Source organism: Diaporthe batatas (genome assembly GCF_019321695.1).
Source record: "Diaporthe batatas strain CRI 302-4 chromosome Unknown Contig00006, whole genome shotgun sequence".
NCBI lineage: Eukaryota > Fungi > Ascomycota > Sordariomycetes > Diaporthales > Diaporthaceae > Diaporthe > Diaporthe batatas.
This window is the reverse complement of record NW_025408553.1, coordinates 1,772,387-1,797,646: the sequence shown is the minus strand read 5'-3', so window position 1 is coordinate 1,797,646 and position 25,260 is coordinate 1,772,387. Positions and strand designations below refer to the sequence as shown.

General features: G+C 52.1%; 11 protein-coding genes across 11 annotated transcripts; 5 read left to right on the top strand and 6 right to left on the bottom strand.

The window, feature by feature from the left end:
• Window positions 1-3,036: 3,036 nt before the first annotated feature.
• On the bottom strand, window positions 3,037-4,300 carry KVR01_005931 (uncharacterized protein; the record flags this gene model as incomplete). Its single annotated transcript, XM_044783679.1, has 2 exons — window positions 3,037-3,292; window positions 3,720-4,300. 2 exons carry the CDS (start codon window positions 4,298-4,300, stop codon window positions 3,037-3,039), a joined length of 837 nt encoding a protein of 278 aa, XP_044644734.1.
• Window positions 4,301-6,197: 1,897 nt separating this feature from the next.
• On the top strand, window positions 6,198-7,532 carry KVR01_006207 (uncharacterized protein). Its single transcript, XM_044785307.1, has one exon. The coding sequence runs from the start codon at window positions 6,440-6,442 to the stop codon at window positions 7,487-7,489; it is 1,050 nt and encodes a 349-aa protein (XP_044645010.1). The 5' UTR covers window positions 6,198-6,439; the 3' UTR covers window positions 7,490-7,532.
• Window positions 7,533-7,856: 324 nt separating this feature from the next.
• On the bottom strand, window positions 7,857-8,644 carry KVR01_006045 (uncharacterized protein; the record flags this gene model as incomplete). The annotated part of the gene is made up of 3 exons (XM_044783058.1): window positions 7,857-8,276; window positions 8,335-8,527; window positions 8,577-8,644. 3 exons carry the CDS (start codon window positions 8,642-8,644, stop codon window positions 7,857-7,859), a joined length of 681 nt encoding a protein of 226 aa, XP_044644848.1.
• Window positions 8,645-9,876: 1,232 nt separating this feature from the next.
• On the bottom strand, window positions 9,877-11,132 carry KVR01_006105 (uncharacterized protein; the record flags this gene model as incomplete). Its single annotated transcript, XM_044793413.1, has 2 exons — window positions 9,877-10,300; window positions 10,366-11,132. 2 exons carry the CDS (start codon window positions 11,130-11,132, stop codon window positions 9,877-9,879), a joined length of 1,191 nt encoding a protein of 396 aa, XP_044644908.1.
• A 356-nt stretch (window positions 11,133-11,488) lies between these two features.
• KVR01_005774 (uncharacterized protein) lies at window positions 11,489-12,937 on the top strand (the record flags this gene model as incomplete). The annotated part of the gene is made up of 3 exons (XM_044789080.1): window positions 11,489-11,769; window positions 11,855-12,195; window positions 12,249-12,937. The coding sequence occupies 3 exons, from the start codon at window positions 11,489-11,491 to the stop codon at window positions 12,935-12,937; spliced, it is 1,311 nt and encodes a 436-aa protein (XP_044644577.1).
• A 1,283-nt stretch (window positions 12,938-14,220) lies between these two features.
• Window positions 14,221-16,233, top strand: KVR01_006414 (uncharacterized protein). Its single transcript, XM_044791756.1, has one exon. It carries the CDS (start codon window positions 14,559-14,561, stop codon window positions 16,128-16,130), a length of 1,572 nt encoding a protein of 523 aa, XP_044645217.1. The 5' UTR covers window positions 14,221-14,558; the 3' UTR covers window positions 16,131-16,233.
• A 401-nt stretch (window positions 16,234-16,634) lies between these two features.
• Window positions 16,635-16,850, bottom strand: KVR01_006094 (uncharacterized protein; the record flags this gene model as incomplete). Its single annotated transcript, XM_044794356.1, has 1 exon — window positions 16,635-16,850. One exon carries the CDS (start codon window positions 16,848-16,850, stop codon window positions 16,635-16,637), a length of 216 nt encoding a protein of 71 aa, XP_044644897.1.
• Window positions 16,851-17,619: 769 nt separating this feature from the next.
• Window positions 17,620-19,454, bottom strand: KVR01_005826 (uncharacterized protein; the record flags this gene model as incomplete). The annotated part of the gene is made up of 4 exons (XM_044793617.1): window positions 17,620-18,755; window positions 18,862-18,980; window positions 19,040-19,326; window positions 19,368-19,454. 4 exons carry the CDS (start codon window positions 19,452-19,454, stop codon window positions 17,620-17,622), a joined length of 1,629 nt encoding a protein of 542 aa, XP_044644629.1.
• A 121-nt stretch (window positions 19,455-19,575) lies between these two features.
• KVR01_005791 (uncharacterized protein) lies at window positions 19,576-20,715 on the top strand (the record flags this gene model as incomplete). The annotated part of the gene is made up of 3 exons (XM_044791371.1): window positions 19,576-19,642; window positions 19,816-20,279; window positions 20,335-20,715. The coding sequence occupies 3 exons, from the start codon at window positions 19,576-19,578 to the stop codon at window positions 20,713-20,715; spliced, it is 912 nt and encodes a 303-aa protein (XP_044644594.1).
• A 295-nt stretch (window positions 20,716-21,010) lies between these two features.
• On the top strand, window positions 21,011-22,543 carry KVR01_006044 (uncharacterized protein; the record flags this gene model as incomplete). Its single annotated transcript, XM_044791017.1, has 1 exon — window positions 21,011-22,543. One exon carries the CDS (start codon window positions 21,011-21,013, stop codon window positions 22,541-22,543), a length of 1,533 nt encoding a protein of 510 aa, XP_044644847.1.
• Window positions 22,544-22,957: 414 nt separating this feature from the next.
• Window positions 22,958-24,849, bottom strand: KVR01_006117 (uncharacterized protein). The gene is made up of 2 exons (XM_044783310.1): window positions 24,554-24,849; window positions 22,958-24,506 (listed from the first exon to the last, which is right to left on the bottom strand). The coding sequence occupies exons 1-2, from the start codon at window positions 24,684-24,686 to the stop codon at window positions 23,005-23,007; spliced, it is 1,635 nt and encodes a 544-aa protein (XP_044644920.1). The 5' UTR covers window positions 24,687-24,849; the 3' UTR covers window positions 22,958-23,004.
• Between the last annotated feature and the right edge of the window lie 411 nt (window positions 24,850-25,260).

Here is a 25,260-nt window from a genome sequence, read left to right as displayed (position 1 = left end):
TGAACGACGCAGGTCCCCGGGGGCCATGTCGAGCCAGCCAGCTGAGCAACCCCACGCAGGACACAAAATGAAATAACGAGCTGCAATTCATTGATCAAGGCTGTGCTTTTTTAGAACACACCGCCTGATGTCGCACGACAAGTCACGAGATGTTGGTGTATTCTGCAGCCAGTCTTCTGTGCAACCCTCACCGGTCTATGTCCTCTGCGGCCTCGAGACCGCATACCTAGGTACCTCGAGGCATGGGAAAGTCACCAGCCCATGGCGATCAGGAAGCACCTTTTGCAATCACAAAACTGCCGATGAGGTTCCCACGTGCACGTGGAACTTGCCGATGGCTTCGCGCCCCGGGCGCCGGCGCAGCCCCTTGGAACGGGGTGGTTGATGACCGCGCAACACACCCACCACACCCATGCACGAGATGGAATCGAGAGTCTCCACGCCGGTGAACTAGCCTTGCAGTCTCGACCAGGCCGGGGTGGCAGGGCCCGGTATATCTCCGAGATGAGATGGTATGGCTCTGCCCTTGTTACTCGGCACCTCCGGGCCCATCCCTTGTAATATGTACGGAGTACTTGTACGGGCCGAGGGGGAAGAAAAAGACGAAACCGCCCTCAAAAGGGAAGACCGTATTTCAGGCGGTGAGTGTGTGCCGCTAGTAGAAAGAAGTACTGTGCATGTACTAGACAGGAAATAGGAGGGAATAACTTGGCCTTGGTCACGGGCCGACAAGCAACAAGACTTTTGCGCAAAATGCTTCAGAGTCTCCATCCCGGATGCCTTGGCACCGCGGACGTTCAACGCCTTGGCCTCTGCGGCAGAGTGCTTTTTTGATAAAAGTGACAGGTCACTGATGCGAGGTCATGCGTGGGGGTTCGCGCCCACGAGACCACACCCACCACGCCTACACAGTACGAGCCCAGAAGTCCATCGGTTAACCACCCCCCAGTATGCAGGCGTCCATGCTCGGACTATCAAACTAGTAGTTACAGGGCGCTTTGCACGTAACTTGCCGTTTTTTTATGGGGCCACACACCACCTTTCAACACAATTTGCTACTGTGTAGCTCGTTCCTGGTGAACCAGAAGCACTTGCGGGCTGGTACTGTATTAGCCCCGGACGCAACATCCCCTCCAGGGCTCAGGAGCTTCCGAGGAGAAGAAGTACGTCCTTCCTGCAACGCGAGACGGGCTGGTCCGGCAAGGCATATGCGGTGAGATCCTCTTCTGTCATCGGGCCTGCACTTCCGTCAACGTCTATCACTGGCGTCCAAGGCCAGCAAAAAGCAGATTGATTGGCTTGATACACCATCTGTGCCTCGATCATCCCAATCTTCTGCGGGGCTCTCGCTAAAGACAGACTGCCGTTTAACGTGTCATTTCAAGGCTCGAACGAGAATAGACCAGAATTAGTCTTGGTCATGGGCGAAAAAAAAAGACAAGGACCTGTTCGCCGAGGATCCGGGAGTTCGTGATAGTTAGTCGGGTTTTTCGTCTCCGCGGGAACCCCCACGCCATCAAAGCCATATCGCCGTCGAGCCTCAGTCATTCCACCGCCGACTCTGCCTGTCCCGTGCCAGTTCATTTCTGCCCGTCGACATGCGGCCGGAGGAGACTACATGGGGAAAGAATACGCGACGCCGTGCTCCATGCGAGGAATGAATTCCGCCGCCTCTAACCGCTGAGGAGAGGGCCTCGTGCACTGTAGGCGTCTAAGACACGGCCTGGAGACGGCAACGTTGTGGGATATCGATGTCACGGGTTGCCCGTATCGGAAAGGCCTATTGCTGGGCACTTCAAGTTGTGCAACGAAGTGCGGTGCGGACGGCTGGCTGGACGGCGGCGCGTATGAAGTCAGTGTTACCAGGCAGTGGCAACACATGGCAGTCTATAAAGTTACGCAAGCCCTTGGGCTCGCCGTATGCGCCTCGCTGTGTGGCGTGTTGATCGCAGCCTCTCTGAGCAGCCACCGCCCCCCGGCCAGCCTGTCCAGACTCGCCAAGCCTCACGTACGGAGATTTGTGATTCTGTGCTCGATCGGGGAACACCCAACTATGCCGAGATCTCTGGCTCTCAACGCTCCTGAGCCTGAAAACCGCGTGATCTGTAGTTGAGCTATCACTTGTACCTTTTTTGTGTCAGCTTGGCCTCGAAGCTCAGCTGGTCCCGAGCGTCTGGTCAACCCCAGTAAGCCTAGCTGCAGCCGAGACTTCATTTTTCCTCCCAAACTACCTTCCCGCTTCTGATCTCGCTTATCTCGGTCGACGAAACAGGAACCCCCCTGATGCAACAGGCAGACCATGGGCTCCTCGCCGGCAGTCCGAACGCCAAGGAAACATGTGAACGACTTGTCAAGTACACTACGGCGCGGCACGCCGGCGCTGGCCAGGCGGACAGCAGAGGGGAAACGTAGCGCGATGCGGTCTGTCCTCTCCCTGACCAGGGGGCGCCCCTGCGGCCCCGGGCGTAACCTCCTGCCGCCCTTCACACAACCCCAGATCTTGTACGACAGTGGTCCGCAGGCGACGGGGTGGGCAGTCGCGCCGCCGTTCGACCAGGGTTCGAAAGAGGTCAGCGCCGACCGTGCTCTCGCAGGCAGCTGACTTGTCACTCACTTCTGCCTGCGGGTACAGCCGCGAGGTGTTGGAAGACGGAGGTGCCAGCTCTTATGCGGTCGATACTTCACTTGCAGGCGCCACCCCGCCGCCTTATGCGCCGTTGATGGTGCAGTAGCTCCGGACTTGGGATGAGTTGTGTGGGAATGTGTCTGTGTGTATCCAAATGTCTATTCGTGTATGTGTATGTACTTTGCCCAAAGTAGAAACTGTTTACACCGCTCTGAGACCTGTCTACCACAAGTACATAATGTATACCACCCAAAGTGCCCAGGCAGCTGCCAGGATAATGTCTGTGGTCGACTCCAGCGCCACTTTGCGTACCTAGCCTCTGTTCTGGACAAGGAGAATAGAGCCCCCCCACTCTCTGAAGATCTCGCCCTGGGGCCAGAGACAAGACCTGAGCTCACCGGTTGCTTTTGTCAAAGCCTCTTCTTGCCTGTCATCTGCATATGATTGAATTGTTCTTGGCTCACGAGCCTGCCGTCTGGGAGTGCAACTTCTGTCTTCCTGACTTGCCACAGCGCAAATGGGTAGACCAAATCGCAGAGAAGCGCCGTGCCGCACAAAAACATGCCGAGGGGATTGAGGAAGAAGCCATGTGCTTCAGGCCAGTAGTACCACAGGATGCCATTGCACACACCCATACCGGAGACTGTGCCGATCGTCCTGCAGATCCTGTTTGGAATGGTTGTCAGTAAGTTTAGTGCTATCTGCAAATGGACAGAAGGAGGCTTCGGTAGATGGCAAATGAAGACGGCGAGATTATGCGACATAGTAGGAAGGTGCATCATATAGGTACATTGTGGTTTCATTCATGCTTGGCGTAGACTTGTCCAGGCACAACCCACTCATCTTGGATGTACACAGTATTGCTACAACAGTCTTTCCAAGGGATTGCGAAGCTTGTCTCGCTTAGACGCCAGAGCTAACAGTCCTGTTCCGATCTCAGGGCCAGGATTCTAGACTAGTCCACGAACAAGGACCTCGATGTCTAGTGCGAGCTTCTTGTAGCAGCAGACTACTGAACAGGCACAAGCCTACAAGACTGCTGCTACAAGGGGCAGACACAATGAAAAGCAGGTTTTCAAAAGAAAGGACTCACCAGATGGCGTAGCTTGTGCCCCCAGAGTGCCCTCTGACCAACAGCATCGCAAGAGACCCAACACTGTCGATCATCTGGGCCACACCGGCGGACCAGTAGGCCAGCTCGGTGGTGTCATACTGGTCCTGGCCAAAGTACCACTTGCCGGACTTGTCGCCGTGGCCAATCCCGGGCCTGCTTAGCCACCAGCTCACGAATGCGAAGTGGCCCAGGCACCCGACGGCGGTCATCACGGCCAGGATGGCGGCCATGTGGCGCCCGACCCAGCTGCTGGTCCGCTCCCACTCGTACGGCGCGAACCGGACCGTCGTGTAGATCAGGCCGATGTCGAGGATGAGCCAGAATGTGAAGCCGGCCGTCTCGAGGAAGGCCTCGCACACGTAGAGGGCGTAGACGATCTCCCACGATACGTTGAGGGCGAGACCTAGCACCGGCATGGGGTAGGACTTGGTGCGCAGGCTCCGTTGCGTCATGAGGATGTAGGTCGCGTTCCAGAACAGCACACCGACGCCAAGGGCGACCGTCGATAGGGGCACGACCCAGTCCGGCACGTGCGCCGGGGCCACGTCGCTTGAACCCATTTGACGAGAACCAGGATATAAATGCTCGCGAGGAGGGGGGATGGAGGAGTCTAATTGATGTCTTCTTTCGTCTGACGGGCGGCTTGCTGAGCTGACAGGTCCTTTGGTGGTACTCAGCCAACGTCCGCTCACCGAGCTATTTTCCTACTTAAGTATCGTACCATGGTGTTGTGCCAAGCCTGATTACTATTCTTAGGAAACCTTATGTAATTTGAAGGATCCTTCGGACCAATTTCCCTATGTTATGAATTTGTCTCAAACTCTAAAACAAATTATAATTCTTAACATATGGAGCCCTCTGCGCCTTCTAAGCTCTCGTTTAGAGCCAGCAAGGGCGCAGAGGGCGCAGAGGGCTTTCCACCTTAATATTCGTGGTTTTCGAGACATTGTGGGGTCTCAAAAGACACTTCCAAGTACTAGTAATGCACAGCTGTTGTTTTGTACTGAGCGAGTCACAGAAAACAGCTGGGTGAGCGGACAGATCAGCTCGGTGGGACAGAGGTGTAATTAAGGTTTGCTGGACCTCAGCTGTCCTACACGAAGGAGCTGTTGGCGGTCAGACGGATTTGGGTGAGGTTTTGACTTGGTGGGATTTCTTCAGCGGGTGGAGCCCGGGCTCGGAACCCTCGGGCTATATTGCCTATCACGACAACCAGTGTTGGGAGAGTTCAAACCAAGTAAAAATTTTTGATGAAGCCACTGCTACCATATACGCATTTCAGAAATGCCACGCAGACCAAGGGAAGACACCCAGCAAGGGCTTTGCTGTGATTGGCGTGAGCTGGCCGAAATCAATAAGTCACAAGGCGGAACGGGGGCGTGGATTCTCCCATCACTAACAACTTTGGCACATGGCTGATAGACAATCGAAGAGCAAGGCAATTGTAAGAGTAGTAGCTTGGGTAAAATTTCAGTTCAGCCACGTCAAATATCGTGCCATATTTTCGAGCTTTGGAAGAGTTCGAGTCAGTTGGAATCTTCATGTGCCGTGTGAAGCAGCTGACTCTAACACGACAAGCAGAATATAGCCTGATTCAGAAGAGCCATTGGGAGCCAGGGCTTAACACTCGGTCAATTCCTCCTAAATACTCTGTATCGCTGCACGTCAACAGAAAAATACCTGGAGTTATCCTCAGAGTTGTAGTTATGTGGTTTCGCTTCTATTCCGTATACGTCCGAGGACATACATGGCGCCTTCATACGGCAGTCAACGCTCAAGACCTAGCGTTCAAAAAACACATAGTATCGATAATAGTGACCATACATTTGCCTTTGCTTCAGCCTAAGACTTGTCTTTGCACTGGTGTCCTAGCATAAGAGCCACATATTTGGGTGCTTCGGTCCGTCAGGAGTGATGCCCCCTAGCCTTGTCTGTGCGGCACGAGGCTGAGGCCATGTGCTCACGCATTGTATTTTTTTAACCGCTGGGTCTTGAGTGTCTACTAATTTATGATAGCGCCGCATATGTTTTATATGTATGGGGATTAGAAACGAAACCATATGGATGTTTTGGTGAGGAAGTTTGCCTCCATCCGGTTGAGCCGTGTCGCATGACTCGCTTTCAACGTCGCTGGTCCACGGTCTCGTCATACATACGTAGGTAGTTTTGTTATTGATTCACAAACATCCTAACGGTATATAGTCCTTTATAAATTAGTAAACACTCAACTAGTTTCGCTTCTATTCTGCATACATCTAGGGACACATATAGCGCCCTCAAACGGTGGTAATCGCTCAAGACCCAGCGTTTAGAAAATATAATGCCAATAGTAGTAGAGAGAGAATGCAGGACGCGGGCAATGAGTCACAATGTTCATAGTTTGCATGAGAAGTGCTGTCAGCGACACAGTGAAAAATGGGTAATTACAAATTCACTGGCCATCACTAACGGAGATCCCCGCGGCAAGATCGGCATGGCATGAGCTTTGTAATCGGACAAGCTGTGGCGTCTGACTCTCGCCCCTTGGCCATGTTGGTATAAATGCGATCATATAACAGACCTCGGGAAGAAGCAATACGATTTGACACGTGTAAAGTTGGCACTAATTGTTTGTTTCCTGCAAACATTGATAACACTTTTCTGTCTCGACGCACATACCTCAACTTTGAGCACTCACTTCATATCCAACACGATTCAATATGGTCAAAACGCAACAATGGCTTCTCAACGCCCACCCAAGCGGGCTTCCAACCTACAGTGGTTCCAACCCCACCTTCAAGAAAACTGAGACGGAGCTCCCCAGCCTCAAAGCCGACCAGATCCTCGTAAAAGTCAAATACTTCTCCAACGACCCAGCTCAGCGAGGATGGATCGACAGATATGAAGACGAGAGCCGCCTCTATGTCCCGGCAGTCCACATCGGTGACGTCATGCGCTCGTCGGCCATAGCCGAGGTCGTCGAATCCCAGTCTGAAAAGTTCAAGAAGGGCGACCTGGTCAGCGGCGTCGTCAGCTGGACAGAACACGCCGTGCTGGACGCAAATGCCGTACGGCTCTGCAGCCCACTGCCCGGAAACGCCCCCGTGACTCACTACCTCGGCGCCTTCGGCCTCACCGGGCTGACCGCGTACATAGGCCTACTCGGCGTGGCGGAGGCGACCAAGGACGACATCGTGATCGTCTCGGGCGCGGCCGGCGCCACCGGCTCCATGGTCGTGCAGATCGCCAAGCGAGTTGTTGGCTGCAAGAAGGTCATCGGTATCGCGGGCGGGCAGGAGAAGTGCGACTGGGTGAAGAAACTCGGGGCGGACGAGTGCATCGACTACAAGGCCGGCGACTTTGAACAGCAGCTCATCAAGGCCACCAGCGAGTATGCAAACGTGTACTTTGACAACGTCGGCGGTCAAATCATGGACTTCGTTCTCACCCGCATGGCACGCAACGGAAGGGTGGCCGCTTGCGGTTCCATCTCGCAGTACAACTCCACGGAGGGTGATGGCAGTGACAGGCTGAAGAACTGGTTCCAAGTCATTAGCATGAGATTGCGTATCCAGGGTTTCATCGTCCTTGACCACCCCGAGAAGATGCAGGAGGCACTGAAGGTCCTCCCCAAGGCGCTGGAGGAAGGAAAGCTGGACATCACGGAGGGCGAGCATGTCGTTGAGGCGAAGTTTGATGACGTACCGGCGACATGGCTCAAATTGTTCGAGGGCGGAAACACTGGAAAGCTGATTACTAAATTGATCTGATGGCTATAGTTAGATACACCTGGGCAACTAGCTATCGAGGTACAATACAGCCTGTCATCGGTGCAATCGCAGTAACTATGCAGAGTTCGAGATTCAATTCCAAACGTTGAGTCTCAAGTGATAATACCAATCACATTGTATACCTAACTTTGTAATCCGTGAGACTGTAAGTGACAGTTTGTTCGGCAACCTCGCCCGCTGTCTCCGAATTAGATGGTGTAAGAAATCGTCGACGTCTTCAAGTTTCAATTCGGACTCTTTAATGAGGGGTCATTCTACTACCATTTCAAAGCAAAGTAGCACTACGATGGGTTCAATTCAACCCCCTTCCCATCTCAGGTGGCTCTTTATAGCCAAGTGCAACTTTCTAACAATCGCCAAAGTTGACATCCCTCATAGGCCATGCTGCCATCCTGCTCAACTTTTCGACTAAATCTCTCTTTCCGCCCCAAGTCTCAAACATGAAGGCCCGCATTAGATCCAGTCCATTCATATTCGTGCCGCTGGTCCACAGTTTTCCATCTCTTTGCCAGCGCTTCTCAACCCAGGTTGTCTCTGGGTGTTGCTGTCGAAGGATGGGGAGAAGGTCAGACGGAGCGGTCGCTGTCTTCCCGGCCAGGATACCGGCTTTCAGAAGAGATTCCTGGCCGTTACAGATGGCTAGGTATACAGAGCAATCATTCCAGGACTTGCAAATGAAATTCAACTCTGCTTCAGTCATTTCGTAGTTGAAATCATTGGCTCCTGTGAGGACTATGTCGAGGGGAGGACACGTCTCGAACGTATCCTACAGCACGTTTCGTTCAACTTTTGAAGACGCCGATTTGTAGGAGGCGATTACTTACGGTAGGGATCAATTGGACACCGGCCGTAAGCTTACACGGAGCCTTGTCCGTCACAGCAACCCAGTGAAAATCGAAGGTCAAGCCCGCCGCCTTCTCATCCTGGGAGAAGATGGCATCGGGAAAGCTGCCCAAAAATTTCTTGTCGAGTGCGTGGAGATAGTCAATAGGCGCTACATCCAATAGTTCCGTGGTCCTGTTCGACATTAGAAGAGACCAAGGGGCTAATTTTGCCAAGAACTCACGAAGCCATCAGAATGACGCCGACGTGGATCGGTCGACCTGGGTTTTGCAAGGTAAAGGGAGTAGACATTCTTTGGGCTAGGATGACAGAAATGGCGCTGGTTGCCGATGGAGGTAGGACTGAGGAAGGGTCGTGCTGGGTTTCAATTTTGATGGACTCGGAGTCCACGGTTGCTTTTATATTTACTTCATTCGCAACAATGCCGACTGGTGTCGGAACATAAGCCCTCCCAATGAATCGTAGGTAGTGCATGAATGGTACCCGTGTGAGTGAGCTAGTTCCTGCTTTCAGGTCGGTACTGCAAGTGATGCACTGCCATCTCGATAGACGAAAGTAGCCGGCCAAGGCTTCCTTAAGTGCCGAAGGGAATCGGAATATAACCAACCTCCTGAGACAGGTACCGTGCCATCTGCTTTTGGTTTCTGCTTACGCAGCGGTCTGCAGGCACTGAAATCTCACCTTACACGTTGCTACGATTGAAGTGATTTATCATCTTGACTCGCTGTAAACATGGACGTGGTCTTGGCTACAGCAGGCCCGTTGTTAATTCCAGAGTTCTTGTGGTTCGCCCTCTGGAGTTTACCTAAGTAGTGCATTTTATCGTACCACCGCCGCATGTTTAAAACGATAGTACGTTATAGCCGTTTCTGTGCCTGGACTACTTGGTACGTGAGTTATCTCCATAAAAGACTGTATAGAAGAGTACACAAGAAAGCCACGACAGAGATACTTATACCTACCTGAGATGACTGATCTTGTTTATTTTGGAAGATACATTGCCTTATATTTATAGGACACTTAGTATCATTCCAAGTTAATAAAGCAGCTAAAAGAAAACAACCAGTCCTGTATAATATTATTCCTTAGGAAGGTATCTCGTCCTTGGGGGGGGGAACACCCTGGTCGGATATTCGAGTGGAGCTCGTTTTTGTATATCATGAATTGTCTGAATAGCAGGAGTTTATCATCCATGTAGTTCGGCGGTAAGACTTGGTCCAGGCGGAGCTTCCACTGGCATCAGGATTGCTCTGATGGGTGGGACAGAAGCACATTTCTGAGCTGTGGTTCTAGGAAACACCTACCTAGGTATGCAATCAACAAGTTGCGATGCGGTTAGGACTCTTTCGCCTGGGTTTCTTCATTCATTCTATGTTAGCACTGGGTATTTTAAATCTGCACTAAAATTTTGCAGTTCGATGAAAAGCCTGTTTCAGTACTGAAAGCCACTTGTCGATAATATGAGCTGCATCATTTACACTGTTCACAAGCATTGGCAAAAGCCCTGCCCATGTGATTTCTGTTTACGCGCGTATGAAGGGCCCAATAATGCGGGCAGGTAACATCGCAGTCCCATCAGATCCGAGTCGCATGCTGGGGTACATGTAAACTGGAGCGCTCCAAGCAAAGAAAGCGAGAACCCAGAAGTAACCCAGTATGTGACGGACGCGCCTGGGCAGCAACTTGACAAAGACAGGCCCAAGGTGGTCCTCCAGAACAATACAAGCAGCGTGTAGGGAAAAGAAGACCAAAGCCCCATTTTCAGCATTTGGTACACCCTGAGCCTGATCGGCGCGCCAGTGTATCAGGCCGGAGATGAGAAAGGCAGCTACCAGTCGCGAATGCCGGTGCGCAGCTGAGTTGCGCGGCAAAAAGGGAAGAGTCTTGCTAACGAGCAAGTCGGCGTGCCCCGTGAGAAACGACCGCAGCATTTGATGCCAACTGATACTAAGTTTCAAGGTACTGTCAGATCCACCGATCATGCTCGAGTCCCGTAGTTGATTTGCACTCACCCCCAGAAGCGACGAATCGTGTACGCTTCCAAGAAAGAACCGAAGGGCGGTGGGCAATCGACAGGCCGGCAGAGACCTAATAAGACCCCGATGATCGCGCCCGTGTTGTTCATCACCATGAGGCAGATGCCAGTGATCACCCAGTACGAAATCGTCGTTGCGAGCCGGAAAATAATGTCCTCGACGCCCAAGCTGTCGACCGGGAAAAGAGCTGCCTTATCCGCCCTCAAGAAAGCCGGGTCGGGCGGCGGCAAGGAGGTCATGATGTCGACGAAAATGTATGCCGGAATCGTCATGGCGATCCGGCCGAGCAGAAACGTGGTCCGGCGTTGGCTTTCAAGGCCGGCAGTGGACGGCGTATTCCTCACCTGCCACGGGGTGCCGACCCGGCGTGAGTTGAAGAGAATGCCTGCAGCCGACCTCACGCCCCCGAGCGCCCCAGGACGCTGTCCGCGAGGCTGTGAAATCTGAATAGCATGTACGCGGAGCACCAGGATGAGGTCGGACGCGTTGAGCAGCTGGACCCACAGCAGCGACACCAGGATGGCAGCCCATTGCGGCCGGCCGTTACTCATGCACGCCTGTACGATCAGCCTCTCCATCGTGTGGGTCGCCGCGCCAAGGACGACCAGCCCGGCAATGCGCTTGTTTGTAGCCTGCGGTGGGGTCCGAAGCACCACAAAAACGAAGGTGGCGATAAAAGACGTCTCGACACAGACAGATCCGAACGCCAGGCGGAAGAAGCTTGCTGACTGGTCGACCTCCATTTCAGTCTTTCGTCGTGTGATGTCCGAGGCACACGTGAATGCTAGATTGCGTGGTCAGCCAGGAGCAGAAGTCGATTCGCACCTAAAACGAGCGGACGTGGTGGGTATTTCTAGACCCCAATGAAATCGTGTAGCGCCAAGTTCAGGGAGCATGCAGGTGTTGGTTCTAACATACAGTACGACCCTATCTGCCCCGCCATTAACTGCGAGGTTACCTAGGTACCCATGAATTTCTTTCCTCAACTACAACCATCCCTGCTTCTTTGGTCGCCAATTTGTCTTGTCTCACAAGCTAGCTCTACGCAGTTGCATCCGGATTAATACTTGTTACCAAGACTTCTTCCGCTCTTGTTGACATGGCTTCGACCCAGACCAATGATGCGGCCCTGGCAACTGATACCGAGAAACAAAGCCATGTTGCAGTGACCGGTTCAGGAGACACGGCCCAGACTGAGCAACGAAGCGACGTGGTGGCAACCGATTCAGGCGACATTGAAGAAGGCAGAGATGCATATCGACAGGGTGGATTCCATCCAGTCTACATTGGGGACGTTTATGCAGACAAGTATGAAGTCATGAGTAAGATTGGTTACGGGCGCTATTCGACAGTGTGGCTGGTCAAAGACCTCTCAAAGCCGTGAGTCCATCGTCTTCCCACTCCCTTTCCCAACGTTTCTCCTCTTCATAAACGGGCTCACACTGACTCGGCCTGTAAAATCAAGGCCGAACGATGACCACCGATTTCGAGCTCTCAAAGTTTTGAGTGCGGAGTGCTACGGTCAAGACAGTCCCATATTTGAGAGAGAGATTCTCACTCACCTTCGCGCGGGTAATCGTACCTCCGCGGGTTACAAATATGTCTGCCACCTCGTCGATGATTTCGAGATGGAGGGTCCCAACGGCAACCACGTCTGCCTCGTGTTGGAACTCATGGGAGAAACCTTGCGGTCCTTTGGCGTCTGGTTTCGGGAGTTTATGGTACCCACCCCGATCATGCGCAAGTTTACCCTCCAGCTAGTTCTTGCCCTCGACTTTGCTCACGATAGCAATGTGATTCATACCGGTATGTCGTTGCACTGAAAGCCATGATATGCAGTAAAACTCAATGCGTTCTAGATATCAAACCCGACAACATATTTGTCAAGTTTCGAGATATGCATCGTATCGAGTCAGAGTACCTTGTCAAAGAGTGTATCCCGGAGCAGAACAAGTCTGACAAACGATACACCCCGATCCAATCCCGGTCTTTGCGGAGATACTATTTTGGGGACGAACCCAGGCGGATGTTGGAGCTCGACATCGCCTTGGGCGATTGGGGTGTCTCCAGCTGGACCGACAAGCATCTCACTGATAACATCCAGTCTGTGGCTCTCCGGGCCCCTGAAGTTCTCGTCGGGGCTCCATGGGACACGAAAGTCGACTGGTGGAACCTCGGCGCTGTGATTTTCGAGGTGTATCGTGCCATTCGCTTGTTTGACGGAGGGGTCGCGCCCGATGGCCACTATGAAGTCAAGGAACACTTGGCGGAGATGGTCGACATATTCGGCCCATTTCCTAGCACCTTGCTGGAGAAAGGCGATGCTGCCATTCGGGATTGGTTTGACGACGAAGGGAGGATCAAAGACGCCGGGCCGATGGGCCGGCCACCCCTCGAGTCGCAAACATTTCTGCCAGGTCTAGACCCGGCCACGAGGGATGTATTTGGGTCATTTCTCAGGGTTATGATGAAGATAGATCCCACTGAGCGGCCAACACCCGAAAAACTCGTGGAACATCCTTGGTTGGACCCAAAAAGCCAATGGTAACTCAACACAGCTCTTAACATTTGAAGTTCTGTTAAGCAGATCTGGGTTCCAAGGTTGTTTCAGGTCACCATCACTATTTCTGCTCATACTTTGGTAATGACCTCCAGGCTCTCACCAAGCTACCTAGGTACCTAGGTAGTTATTCAATTTAATAGCACTCAGGCTTGAGCCATTCAAGTTTGCATGAGCATGCGGTTTTTGAAAGGAGAGATGGAAATTCAAATAACTGTCAAGGTGCTTATGCCCAACATCCATAAAGCTTTGGATTAGAGGTCGGATAAGCCAATAGTATTGCCAGTGTGCACTTTCGATAAGCTACCTAGATACGGGGTCAGTACACATTGAGATGGTTGAGTTCCAAGGTTCAGGCTTGGGCGAGACGGCAACGCTGCATCGAGGGTTGGGGGATGGGACGAGGTGCTTTTCTGACTACCTGGGGGGTAGGCCTTCCCTGCCCCCCTACGCCCTTGGTGTAGGGGGTACCAAAATTCCGCAACGACCAAAATCCCGTAACACCTACACCTACCTATTTTTACTACTTTTCCCTATAAAAATCTACTTTTTAATTAAAGATATTTCCTTAATTAAATTTTATATAAAAAAAAATTAAATATATTTAAAATCCTTATTTTTTAAAAATTAATAATAAAATATTTTGAAATTTCTAAAGTTAGAGTTTAAAATTTTAATCTTTTTAATTAAAGGTTTTTTAAAATTAATATATTAACTTAATTAAATTATATAATAAAAATAAAAATAATAGAATATTATAGAAATTATTTACTTTATATAAATAATTTTAAAAATTAAAATTTAATTATAAAAAATAAAAGTTAAAGTTTTAAAAAATTATAATATTAAAAATATTATAAAGAAATAAAATATAATAACCTTAATTTTAGAAAAGACTTTTTAAAAATATTATTTATATACACTAAATAATTTTAAAAATATTCTAATATTTTTACTTTTTAATAATATAATTTATTTAAATAAATATACTAATTTTAAAAAACCCTTCATTAAAAAAGTTAAAATCTTAAACCCTAATCCTAAAAATTTAAAAATATTTTATTATTAATCTTTATAAAATAAAGATTTTAAAGATACTTATTTTTTTATAATATAAAATTTAATAAAGGAAATATACTTAATTAAAAAGTAGACTTTTATAGAGAAAAATAGTAAAAATAGGTAGGTATAAATATTGTAAGGTTTTGGCCGTTACGGGTTTTTGGCACCCACTCCGCCAGGAGTGGGTAAGTAGAAGCCAAGGCCCACGGGTAATCACGGGTTCTAAAATTTCATCAGCAACACCAGCGAGACCACTCAACCTCACAGAAGCTGTGGATATCAGGTTCCCATTGATATAAGCTGAATCTGCATTGCCAGTAGATTTAAAGGCCGATAAATCCCTTGTAATTCTTAACTACCTTCAAGATTTGTTTGCTCAGCCTTTGTATGACGTAACCCTTAGGAACCATTTCAGTCCGACTCGCTCGACATCATCACCATTCCAAGGTTCCTTTTCAAGTCTCAAACTGCCAACAAAGAACAAGAGATCTGAAAAACAATCAATGAGGTCATTTTTAAACCCTTGGTTACAAAATTCAACCCAGTGATGATGAAGGAGGCCGAGCAGGCACGTTTCAACGCTCTCCTCGAGTGGAGCAGACAACATGGTGGCACCATCCATCCAGCCCTCGAGATCTACAAGGACGACGTGACGGGGTATTCGATGCGAGTCAAGCCTTCGTCGACAGAAGAGACCGAACGTCTCATAAAATCCGGCGAAGAGGTGTTGCGCTGCCCCTTGAACACCAGCTTGTCGTTCCTCAATGCCGCCACCGGCAGGCCCATTGTCGCAGGGTCATCAAAATGCGCTGAGCCACACCCTGCCTTCCCCCCACGATTCATGGAAATCCAGCCACACGTGATTGGGCACTTCTATCTCATGAACCAGTACCTCTTGGGGAAGGACTCTTTCTGGTACCCATATATCAGCACTCTCCCACAGCCAGATTCCATCTCGTCTTGGAGCCTCCCCCCGTTCTGGCCCGACGAGGACTTTGGTTTTTTGGAGGGGACCAACGCCGCCGTGGCGGCACAGGAAATTCAGGCCAACACGAAGAGAGACTTCAAAGAGGCAAGGAGGATTCTCAAGGAGGAAGGATTTGAGAATTGGCAAGATTACACCCGTCATCTCTTCAACTGGGCCTTCTCGATGTTCGCCTCCCGCAGCTTCCGCCCATCGCTCGTCACGCCTGCATCCTTCCAGAAGCGCGAGCTTCCCGAGAACGTCAAGATTGACGACTTCTCTGTGTTGCTTCCAGTGTACGATATCATCAACCACGATATCAAAGCCAACGTTCAATGGACGGCAGATCAACAGGGTGATGGTTCAGAGGCCTGCCGCTTCATCACCTTTGACAACTACAAGCCCGGTGAGCAAGTCTTCAACACATACGGCAAGAAAACCAACAGCGAGCTGCTGCTATCGTACGGGTTCATGCTTCCAGAATCAGACGGGTTCCACAACGACTACGTGCACCTGCGGAAGAAGGAGAGTGCCACAGCGACAAGCGAGAGCACGGGAGCGTCTGATGCAACAGGTATCGCCCCAACAAAGAAACAAGCACCAAAGGACTTCCTCGTCTCGTTACGGCCGATGAACAACCCGAGCTCGTTCGTCGGGCAGAACCGAAACCTGGTCGCCAAGGAAGCCAGTTTCGACCTCCGCCCGGAGTTCTCTCACGTGGAGGACGCCCTCGTCTGGGACCTGTGCCTTTCCATCGTCGGTGGTGACGATGCGAAGGACGCCTTCATCGACAGGGTCCTCGGCACAGCGCGAGAGGCCGAGTCGCCAGCGCCGGAGTATCAACGCGCACGTGAGCACGATGCTCTACAGAAGGTGCTGTCCGGCTCGGCGGCGCTGCCGCAGGAGGTGGAGCCCGTGGTGGCCCACGTCAAGGAGCTGCTGCTGGCGAAGCTAGGCATGGAGTATGACAAGTTCTGCGAGGCGGACCCTGGGATGGGCGTGGACGAGGAGGGAAACGAGGTCGAGTTCGAAGTTGAGCCGCAGACGAAGAACCAGGAGATTGCGCTGCAGTATCGGGGGCAGGTGAAGAGGGTGTTTGAAAATGCCATCGGTGCGCTGGTACCTGACTGGAAAGACGCGGCAGTGGAGGAATAAAAGAACAAGTCTTGAGTACCTGCTTAAGCTTTTACTATACTATGGTGATTTGGCCTCGTGATAACAAATAAAGAATTTTGCTATCAATCCAAACGCATTTCCCGGTTTGATGTGCCTCCCTGGATGTATGCCCCGGGTCACGGCCACCCTCAACGGGCATATGCAACCTTCAGGTCTTATCAAAGCCTCAACCCATTTCTAAAGTTGATCAACACATGAACTCCGAACATCCCAAGTGAAATATCTCGCACTCTCCGGCAGGCTACCTCTAATCTATTCATGCTCTTCTCCGTCCAGTATGTCCAAGTACTCATCCTGCTGGATCGAGATTGGCAGTAAACCATGGTCGCACTTAGTAGCGTGTTGCCAGAGGCTGAGATGGTGATGCACACTCATACTCGTTTGCTTCCATATCTCATGCTCGATTTCCCGCTGCTTCGATCATACGACTCGAGATTTTCCGCTCCTAAATGTAGACACCGATGATGCGATGATGCCAGTGCACTAGATTTCGGCAGGCCGCGTCGTGTATCGCGTCTGCACAGTGGGCAGGTTGTTGATGTCTGCAACTTGTTCCGCGGCTCGAACTGCGAGGTCGTCAACTATGTTGGCTGTGATGGGGGTGTGAATCTCGGCGGCGCTGACATGAAAGCACGAAGCTGAGCCAGAGAACGTCGCCGTCAAAAAGAATGACGCGAGCGACACGAAGACCGACTTCATGTTGGGCAAACTGATGTGGAGCCAGTCATGGCAGCTTCCCTCCCGATCGTTGTTGCTGGTGCGTTGAATAGATGCAGGTTGACGGGTCTTGGAATCAATGCTTCCAAGGTTCCTTGGGCGTTATCTGAGGTGCTATTGGGCATAAACAAATCTGATCTTGGATGGAGATCAGACGGGGGCCCGGATTCCGGGTCCACACGCCCTTTTTCAGATGGAACACCTGGGCAACATTGAGAAGGCAACTTCCCCGTCAAAACCCAAGCACCGCAGCAGGAAACACACGATTGATGTCTCAGCATGCTGCCTTCTGTCTATGCCTACCGGCGGCTTTCTGAAAGGATTAGATGTGGAAGAGTCGTCAATTACCACCTGGTCGTCATGCTTAGGCAGTCGAATACCTACTTAAGTACCTCAGTACCTTGGTAAGTAGGCATGCGTATCCATACTATACGCGTGCCGCTTGATCTGAGTATTCACCTGTAGGGTTAACGTCATTCTACTCTCATACGTCCTTGGCTATGGGCTTGTGAGACACCCATGCTTTCCATCTTTACCGAAACCTATCACATGCACAACGTTATGCCATTGACGATGCAGAATTTAAAGTCCGTTTCTCGTCACATATGATCTACCCAACCCCTGCAGCATAGGATCGGCATATCGCCGAAAGCATGAAGGTAATATAAACGAGGCTTTAGACTGAATGTTCATGGAGGTAGAATAAATAGGCAAATATCCACGACACTAAACGCTTAGACGATGGCGAAACCTATACAAGATCGCCGCTCTTGTCGTTATGCAGTACCAAGAGTGAAGTAGCTCTGACAGGCAAGGATATATTGAAAACCAATTTCCCGTCAATCGACATCACCGGCTCAGTTCCTAGTGCTGTGGTTTCCAGCTTCCCGGCACTTACTAGTTCCTGGTACTGCTCTTCCGACGGCGCTTGTGGTGAGCCAATGGCTTGCCACCGGGAGTATGAGTTGCTGTGATCGTTGTCGATCCGATATTGAGTGTAAGAAACACCGTCGGGGTTGTCCAAAATCGTGGCTGGTAGACTTTGGACTTCGAAGGTGATGTCGGCGTCCGGGAACTCGAGGTCTTGATCGTGGTAATTCCAAACGAAGACGTATAAGGTCTCGCTGCGGCTGTTGAAGCTCGCGACGACTCCCACATCTGTATCGCGACCTCTGATTCCCTCAGCGAGCACCACATCCATCGGCACCTGGCCAGAGCTCTTCGTCGCGACCACGTCGCCACTCATCATGCCCCACATCCGGTGGACGTTCAGGACCGGCTTGTCGATGCCCTGCGTACTCAAGACCCTGAAGCCATCGAAGAAACCCGTCTGGTTAGGCAGAAGTGCCGTCTGTTCATATTCGAAAGCCCAGGTCAAAGCCCCTACCAAGTTGACGCCCCTTTCCATCGCGAGGCTTATGGCTCGCATGAAGGAGGCAGCTGTGTAAGCAGGATACAAGAGCCCATTGCGATACCCGTACGCCGCCGACGTGCAAGCCGCACAGCCGTCCGGGTCGAATTCGCCCATGACGATCGGTGTGGAGATGTATTGAGGGAAAGACGAGACCACCCCAAAAGCCTCGTCGATCTGCCTCAGCTGCGTCGATATGTTCATCTGCATATACCCGCCACCGGGGCTGTCGGTGGAGTTGATCCAGAGCGGCGCGCCCTTGGCATGGAACGAGATGAAGTCAAGCGGCGTGCCTGTCTCGCCAGTGGCATAGTTCGTTCCGCTGGCGCAGTGGGAGAGGAAGTCGCCCAGGTAAGAACCCGCCGCTCCGCCTGCGACTTCGCAACCCCCGACTCGGGCGGTTGGTATGGCGCGGAGGACAGCTGCGATGGCGCGGTCGTGGAGCTCGAAGAATTGTTCTTGTGTGCCGTTCCAATCTGCAAAAGCCGTTAGTGTCGAGGCAGCTCGAAAGGGCAGCGCATCCAAATGGGACCGACAGGCAATGTTTGGTTCGTTCCAGGTCTCCCAGTACCACGAGTTGACCTCCTCGGGACCATACCTTTCCACCGAGTGCTTTGCCCATCGGTACACCAACTCCTCCCACGCTGAGTAGTCTGTAGGTACATGACTCCAGCCGGTGTAAATGGTGCCCGGCCCAGCAGCTGGGTCGAAGTCAAAAAAGTACGGCTCGGGATTACGTGCAAGTGCGCGTGGCATGAACCCAATTTGCACATATGGCCTGACGTTACCAGCAAGGTAAGAATCGAATATCTTGTCAACAATGGTAAAGTTGTAGATAGGATTGCCGTCAACGTCTTCGGTGTACGCGTTCGTGCTTCCCCATTTGAGCCCAGGCACACCGACAAGATCCTTGGAGCTATCACCGCTTGTCAACAAGTTGTGTGTTCGGAAATAGGTTTGGCGCTGGCCCAGGGCCCCAAGCTCTTTGATGAGCGCTGAGCCCTGAGGATAATAGGCGAAATTTGGCTCATCGCAGCCGAAAAACTGCTGTGGCTGATCGATCCCCATGGACCGAGCGTCTGGGAAACATCGACTGATACGTTGACGGCTCGCGGTGAGGCCACTCCCGCCAAGAGCAGGATCTGCAACAGCATCAGTGAGATCGAAGTTTTCATTTCGTCTGATCGGAATCGATCGAACGCAGTGTTTTTGAGATCGAGCCACCAACAAAAAGAATGTATTTCGGGAAAAAAGACCCAGGAACGCGGGGACGGTTGATCAATGACATCGACCTTAATGTTCATCGTCATCCTGGCCTCTGCATCCCCGCACCGACCGCTTCAGATCACCGAGCAGATGGAACGTTGACTCCAAATAATACGGTGGTTAGCTATCAAACTGGGAATTAGGTCTAAGACGGGACATACAAATGGAATCTTGGCGCTGCGGCCTGTGTTGCATTCTCGACTCGGATATGCTATAGACGCTCGCTGCATTAGCAAGTATTTGCGGCATAAACGTGGGGTGCACCAACAGTGCACGCAGATCAGGCAATCAAGGCCATTGAGAGGGCCTTGCACGTATTGTGCGAGAAGGCCATCAGCACAAGCGTCGAGATCTCCCAGTCCGTCGTCGACGCGTACAACAAGGCCCTGAAGAAGAAACCAGCACAGAAGATCATCTGCGGCTTCTCACGCAGGTTCGACGCCTCCTACCGGGACGCACACAAGCGCCTCACGTCAGGTGCCATCGGCACACCGTCCGTGTTCCAGTCGCAGACTGCTGACAAGCTCGACCCATCCGGCTTCTTCGTCGCCTATACTGAGTTCAGCGGTGGAATCTTTGTCGACTGCTCCACTCACGACATTGACCTCGCGCTGTGGTTCTTCGGCGAGGACACCAAGGTCAAGAGCGTGTCTGCCGTGGGCATCACAGCTGTACAACCCGATTTGAGGAAGCACAATGACCGTGACAATGCAGTCGCTGTTGTTGAATTCTACGTTAGTTCCCTCATCCTATGTATATACCCTTTTATGATCTAACCTGTTATTCTAGGGCGGCAAAATTGCGCAGTTGTTTTGCTCCCGCATGATGGCTGCCGGTCAAGAGGACACGACCGAGATCTTCGGCACAGCTGGCAAGATCGCAGTCAACACACAACCTCAGCTCAACCTGGTCAACCTGTTTGAGCCTAAAGGCATCCGCCGTGAGATCCCCGTTGACTACTACGGTCGCTTCCGGGAGGCATTTATCACCGAGGCAAACGAGTTCACGGAGTGCTGCCTGAATAACACTACACCACCGATGAAGCTGGAGGGTGCGGTGAATGCCGTCAAAATCGGATGTGCGCTGCAAGAGAGTTTGATCACAGGAAAGAAGATCGAGTTCGATGAGACCGGGAGGAGGTTTGAGCCGCCTGCGAGGGCCAGACTGTAAAGATCTTGAGGTCATGAGCGTGTGTAATTTAAAAGTCTGCTTGCAGTATTGAACAACACATAGGACCAGGTAATCTGCCTGTAAGCAGTGTTTATAATATGGCCTCAAGTGCTCCTATAAGACAGCCTACTAGATGGGACTCTCTTCGCATTAGGGTGTATCTTACAAGTACTCCGTAGTAGTGATTATATATGTGCTGTAACATAGGGAAAGGGGAAAGTGGGCCCGGAGTTACATTTAACCACGTCAGCACTGCAGAGGAAGAGGAAATGTGGCTCGGCGTTCAACCGGAAGCATGTTGAAAGCTGCCAACTTGAGAATCAGGCGTCTTGAATCCCTTGGCGAGACACACCATTTACATCGAACACCAGAAGGAGCTTCCGTCGTCAAAAGAATGCGCTTGCTGGATGTGTCTAGTCTTCAGATACAGTCTGGCTTCGACGATGCAGCCGCCGGCCTGACCGACGAGGCCAAGGTGCAGCGCGAGCTTTGGGGTATGACCTCTTCGGAGGAGTCGTATCAGATCCCTCCCTATGCGATCCTATCACATCGCTGGGTAGGCCGCGAGGTAGTTTTTGGTGACTTCGATACGATCCCTAAGGATCAGCTTCGGAATGTGGCCAAGGCAAACCCAGTCCCAAAGACTACTGGGGCTGTTGAGGATGTCGGTGATGGCATTGAGGCATCTATCTACAAGATTGCCGGAGCGTGCGAGAAGGTGCGGCAGGGTACCACTGGAGTTCGCCATATATGGATCGACACCGTTTGCATCTACAAAAATGACATCACGGAACTTTCGTCGGCTCTCAACTCTATGTTCAACTGGTATCACGCTGCCGCTGTGTGCTACGTCTACCTGTTCGACGTGACGTGGAACGAGGCAGACGATCCGGATGGAAGCCACGAGCAATTCGTTGGCAGCAAGTGGTTCACGAGGGGTTGGACGCTGCAAGAGCTTCTTGCACCCAAGGACATCGAGTTCTACGATCGGGACTGGCAATATATCGGCTCGAAACAGAGTTTGGTGGACGAGATTGTACAGGCGACGCGCATTGCGAGGGAGCATCTGCTGGGGGATTTCCGCACAGCCAGCATCGCGCAGAAGATGAGCTGGCTATCGGACCGAGTCACGACCAAGATCGAGGATCGCGCGTACTGCATGCTCGGTCTCTTCGGTGTCTTCCTCGACCCACGTTATGGCCGAGGTGGGGACGAGTTTCTCCGCCTGCAACTGCAGATATTTATCGAGACGCCACCAGGAGCCATATTCGACGAGTCGATGTTCGCTTGGAAGGCGGATCTGATAGAGACCAGCGGCCTCCTTGCCCCGGCGCCCAGCTGCTTCCGTGAATCAGGTCAAGTCCTGTTTGAGCCGCGCCTCGCCAAGTCTCAGCGTACAGAAACTCAGATGCAGGGCGGCATGGTGATAGACCAAGCTATGGGCGTCGATTTCCACATACCGTGGGCTGGGAGAAAACTTCGCCGGCTGGTAGCCTTTCTCGCCGCCCATTTGCTCACTTGCGGCATCGCCGGAATGATAGGACTTCTTATAAATCTAACAGTTCGTAACACTAGTAGCAAGCCGAATCATCTGATGAATTTGAACTGCTGGGTCCGGGGGCCCGACCAGAAGCTACGAAATGTGCGCATCAAGGTGGTCCAGGACGAGGACAAGTTTTGGCGGCGCATCGAATGCAATGAAATGTTCGAGTCCGATAATAACGATCTGTTCTCACAAGCGGACGCCCATGGAAGCCAAGATGGAGGCCGTGTCTCGGGGTACTTTCCACACCGGATAATGTACAAGGTGCGAGTCCTCATCGTGTGAGATCTTCGACAACTTTACAGGCCCATCTAATTCTTTACAGGGCTCTACGCAATTCACTCAATCGCAAGCATTGCAAGGGTTTTCTGTGAAGGAACTCCAGAAAAATCGCCATGGGGGCGTTTCTCCATCAGCTCAAGCCTCAGAGGCGCGGCAGAGGACGGCTCAGTACGCCCAGAACATGCAGACAGCTCAGCAGCACGCCCATGTGCATATGCATCACACCCAGATACAGTAAATAAGGATGTCACATTTGTGACGCCGCCGAAGCACAACAAGTCAGGAAACGGACAGCCCGTGTGCTACTCTTATAGTTGTACCCCCCTAAACGTAGGGCCTTTGGGTGATTCTCCTTAGAGATGTACTTACTTACTTCCTGAGCCTAGTACGAGGTGAAAATAACTAAAAATGAGAATTGAGGAAGGGTATTTTGCTTTAAATTTCAATTCTAAAGGAAATGGCTACTACGTGCAAGTGTTACCAGTCAAGTCGCCCGTCTTCTGGAACGCGACCTCGGTACCCTCGTCCCCAGCCAGCTTGATGTCAAAGCTCGTGTTCCAGCTCTCCGCCTCAAGCTGCGCACTCACCTTGTAGACCGACCACTGGCCCCTCTCCTCGCCCGTGGGCTCGAAGCCAAGCGTCTTGGACACCAGCTGCGGCACGATGACGCCCTGGCGGGCGACCTTGTGCACGAGGTCGAGCGTCAGGCCGTCAGCAGCAGAAGCCGCCGCCGCCTGGTCCTTGCGGACGAGGGCGACGACCGAGAGCGGGAACTTGCCGTCGGTCTGGGTGCTGACGTCGAGGCAGGACTGCCCCTGCTGGTACAGCAGCGCGTCGCTCATGGGGTAGCCTCCGGTGCCCGCGTTGTCGTAGGTGACCGTCTTGTTGGTCGAGGGCTTCGTCACCTCGATGAAGAACTTGCTGATACCGGCATCGGCGTCGAGGGTCGTGGTGAACTCGAACCACTTGAAGGTTTCGCCCCACAGACCCGTGGTGGCACCGCCCTGGAAGGTGGCCATCTTGGTGGGGATGACGGCTGTGCCGTTGGTGTTGCCCTTGCGGTCCGCATAAGTGAGCTGCACGGCCAGGTCTTGAGGGTCGCGACCCGATCCGGAGGTTGTGCGGATGCGGATGCGACCGTTGAAGTCCAGCTTGCCATCCGCGTTGAGCGACAGGCCTTCAACGTAGGGCTTGATGTCAGTGGCCTCGAGTGGCTCGGTCAGTTTCACGCTGGCAGGCACCGTGTCGAGCATGCGCGTGAAGATGTCCGCACACATTGTCTTGAAGGTCGCTGGATCCGCCATCTTAGTCATAGTCGCGTTGCCATCGGCGCCGAAAATACGCTTGTCCGAGTTCAGGGTATCATTCGTGCCGGCCACCAGCGGGTTGTCGGTTGAGCCGTCGAGGTACTCGGTCACAATGCCATTGTCAAAGTCCGCAAACTCGACATCAAAGTGCGCAACGGTGTCGTTGTTGGGATCCGCCTCCACACCCACGATCTCAGGGAAGTCAGTGCTGTGCACGCCACCAAGGCTGTGACCACATGCGACCATCGTAATCATGTCTTCGGTGGAGAAGCCGGCCTTTGTGAAAGCTTGTTGTGTCGTGTTGAGGTCCGTACTGGGTTCAGGGACGCCGGCGGGCCCGGCCTCCTGGGCATCGATACGTCCCGCGCGGAACGGGATCTTCGCTCCGCCGCATGAGAAGCTGGCTATGATGGCACTCATAGCCAACAGGTCGGAGGCAGATGCTCTGGCAGAGTGGAACCCGGCAAAGAAGGCGAACGTGTTGTTGAATGCGCCACCAATATTTTCGGGCCGGTCCAGCTCGAAGAAGATTGAGGCGTCGAGGCCACCGGTACCAGCGTCGGCATCATGCGTTGCCATGTCGTGGAAAGCGGCCCGGATCCACTCGGCCGAGTTCTGACGGCCTTGAATACTGTTGCCGAAACCACAGTTCATCGTGCCTTAAACTTGTTAGCCTTGGAGTGAAAAGTCATGACAAGTTACTTACCGTCAATGAAGCCCCGGCGCAGATAGCCGGCTTGCAATGAGAGGAGGTCCTCGATCTCATCGTAAGGTGACGGCCATACGTACTCGGACGCCGCCAGAGACGCCAAAGCGAGTGTGGGGAGGATGTGCCTCATATTGTACGGGTACGGCAGTTTCCGGCCGATAAACTTATTAACAAATGACTGCAAGAGAGAGATACTTGTCCAAGAGACTCGTTCATCCCATCCTGCACTGGCAGCAAGTCGCCATTTATTATCTTCTCAACCGGCACAGCGCGCATAGGCCGGCGAGGCAATCCCTCCAACCCTTGAAGATTCGGCACTCTAAAGGGGAAGGCAGAAAGCTTTGCAGTACGTTGGGGCCGAAAATCGACCACATCCCTCGTATTTCCTGCACGGGGGTGCTATTCTTGTGGTCGTATCCACCTAAAAGGGTGGTCCCGGCCGAGTACCGAAGTATCTAGTGTACTCCAACCCGCTTCAAACCTCTGTGAGTTGCATCTGTCAGGCTAGCTAAGTAGCGTCTCTGATGAACACGACAAGCCTTTCTCTCAAAAGCCCCATGACAGCCATCTATTATCAGACCAAACCTTCCATCACTAGCCAAAAAGCTTCTGTATCGGAACCCAGCTGACGGTCCGGGAACGAGTTCTGAATCGCTGCAACGTTGGGTGTGGCACTGCCACTGCGAGCTTGGCGACCTGGGTGT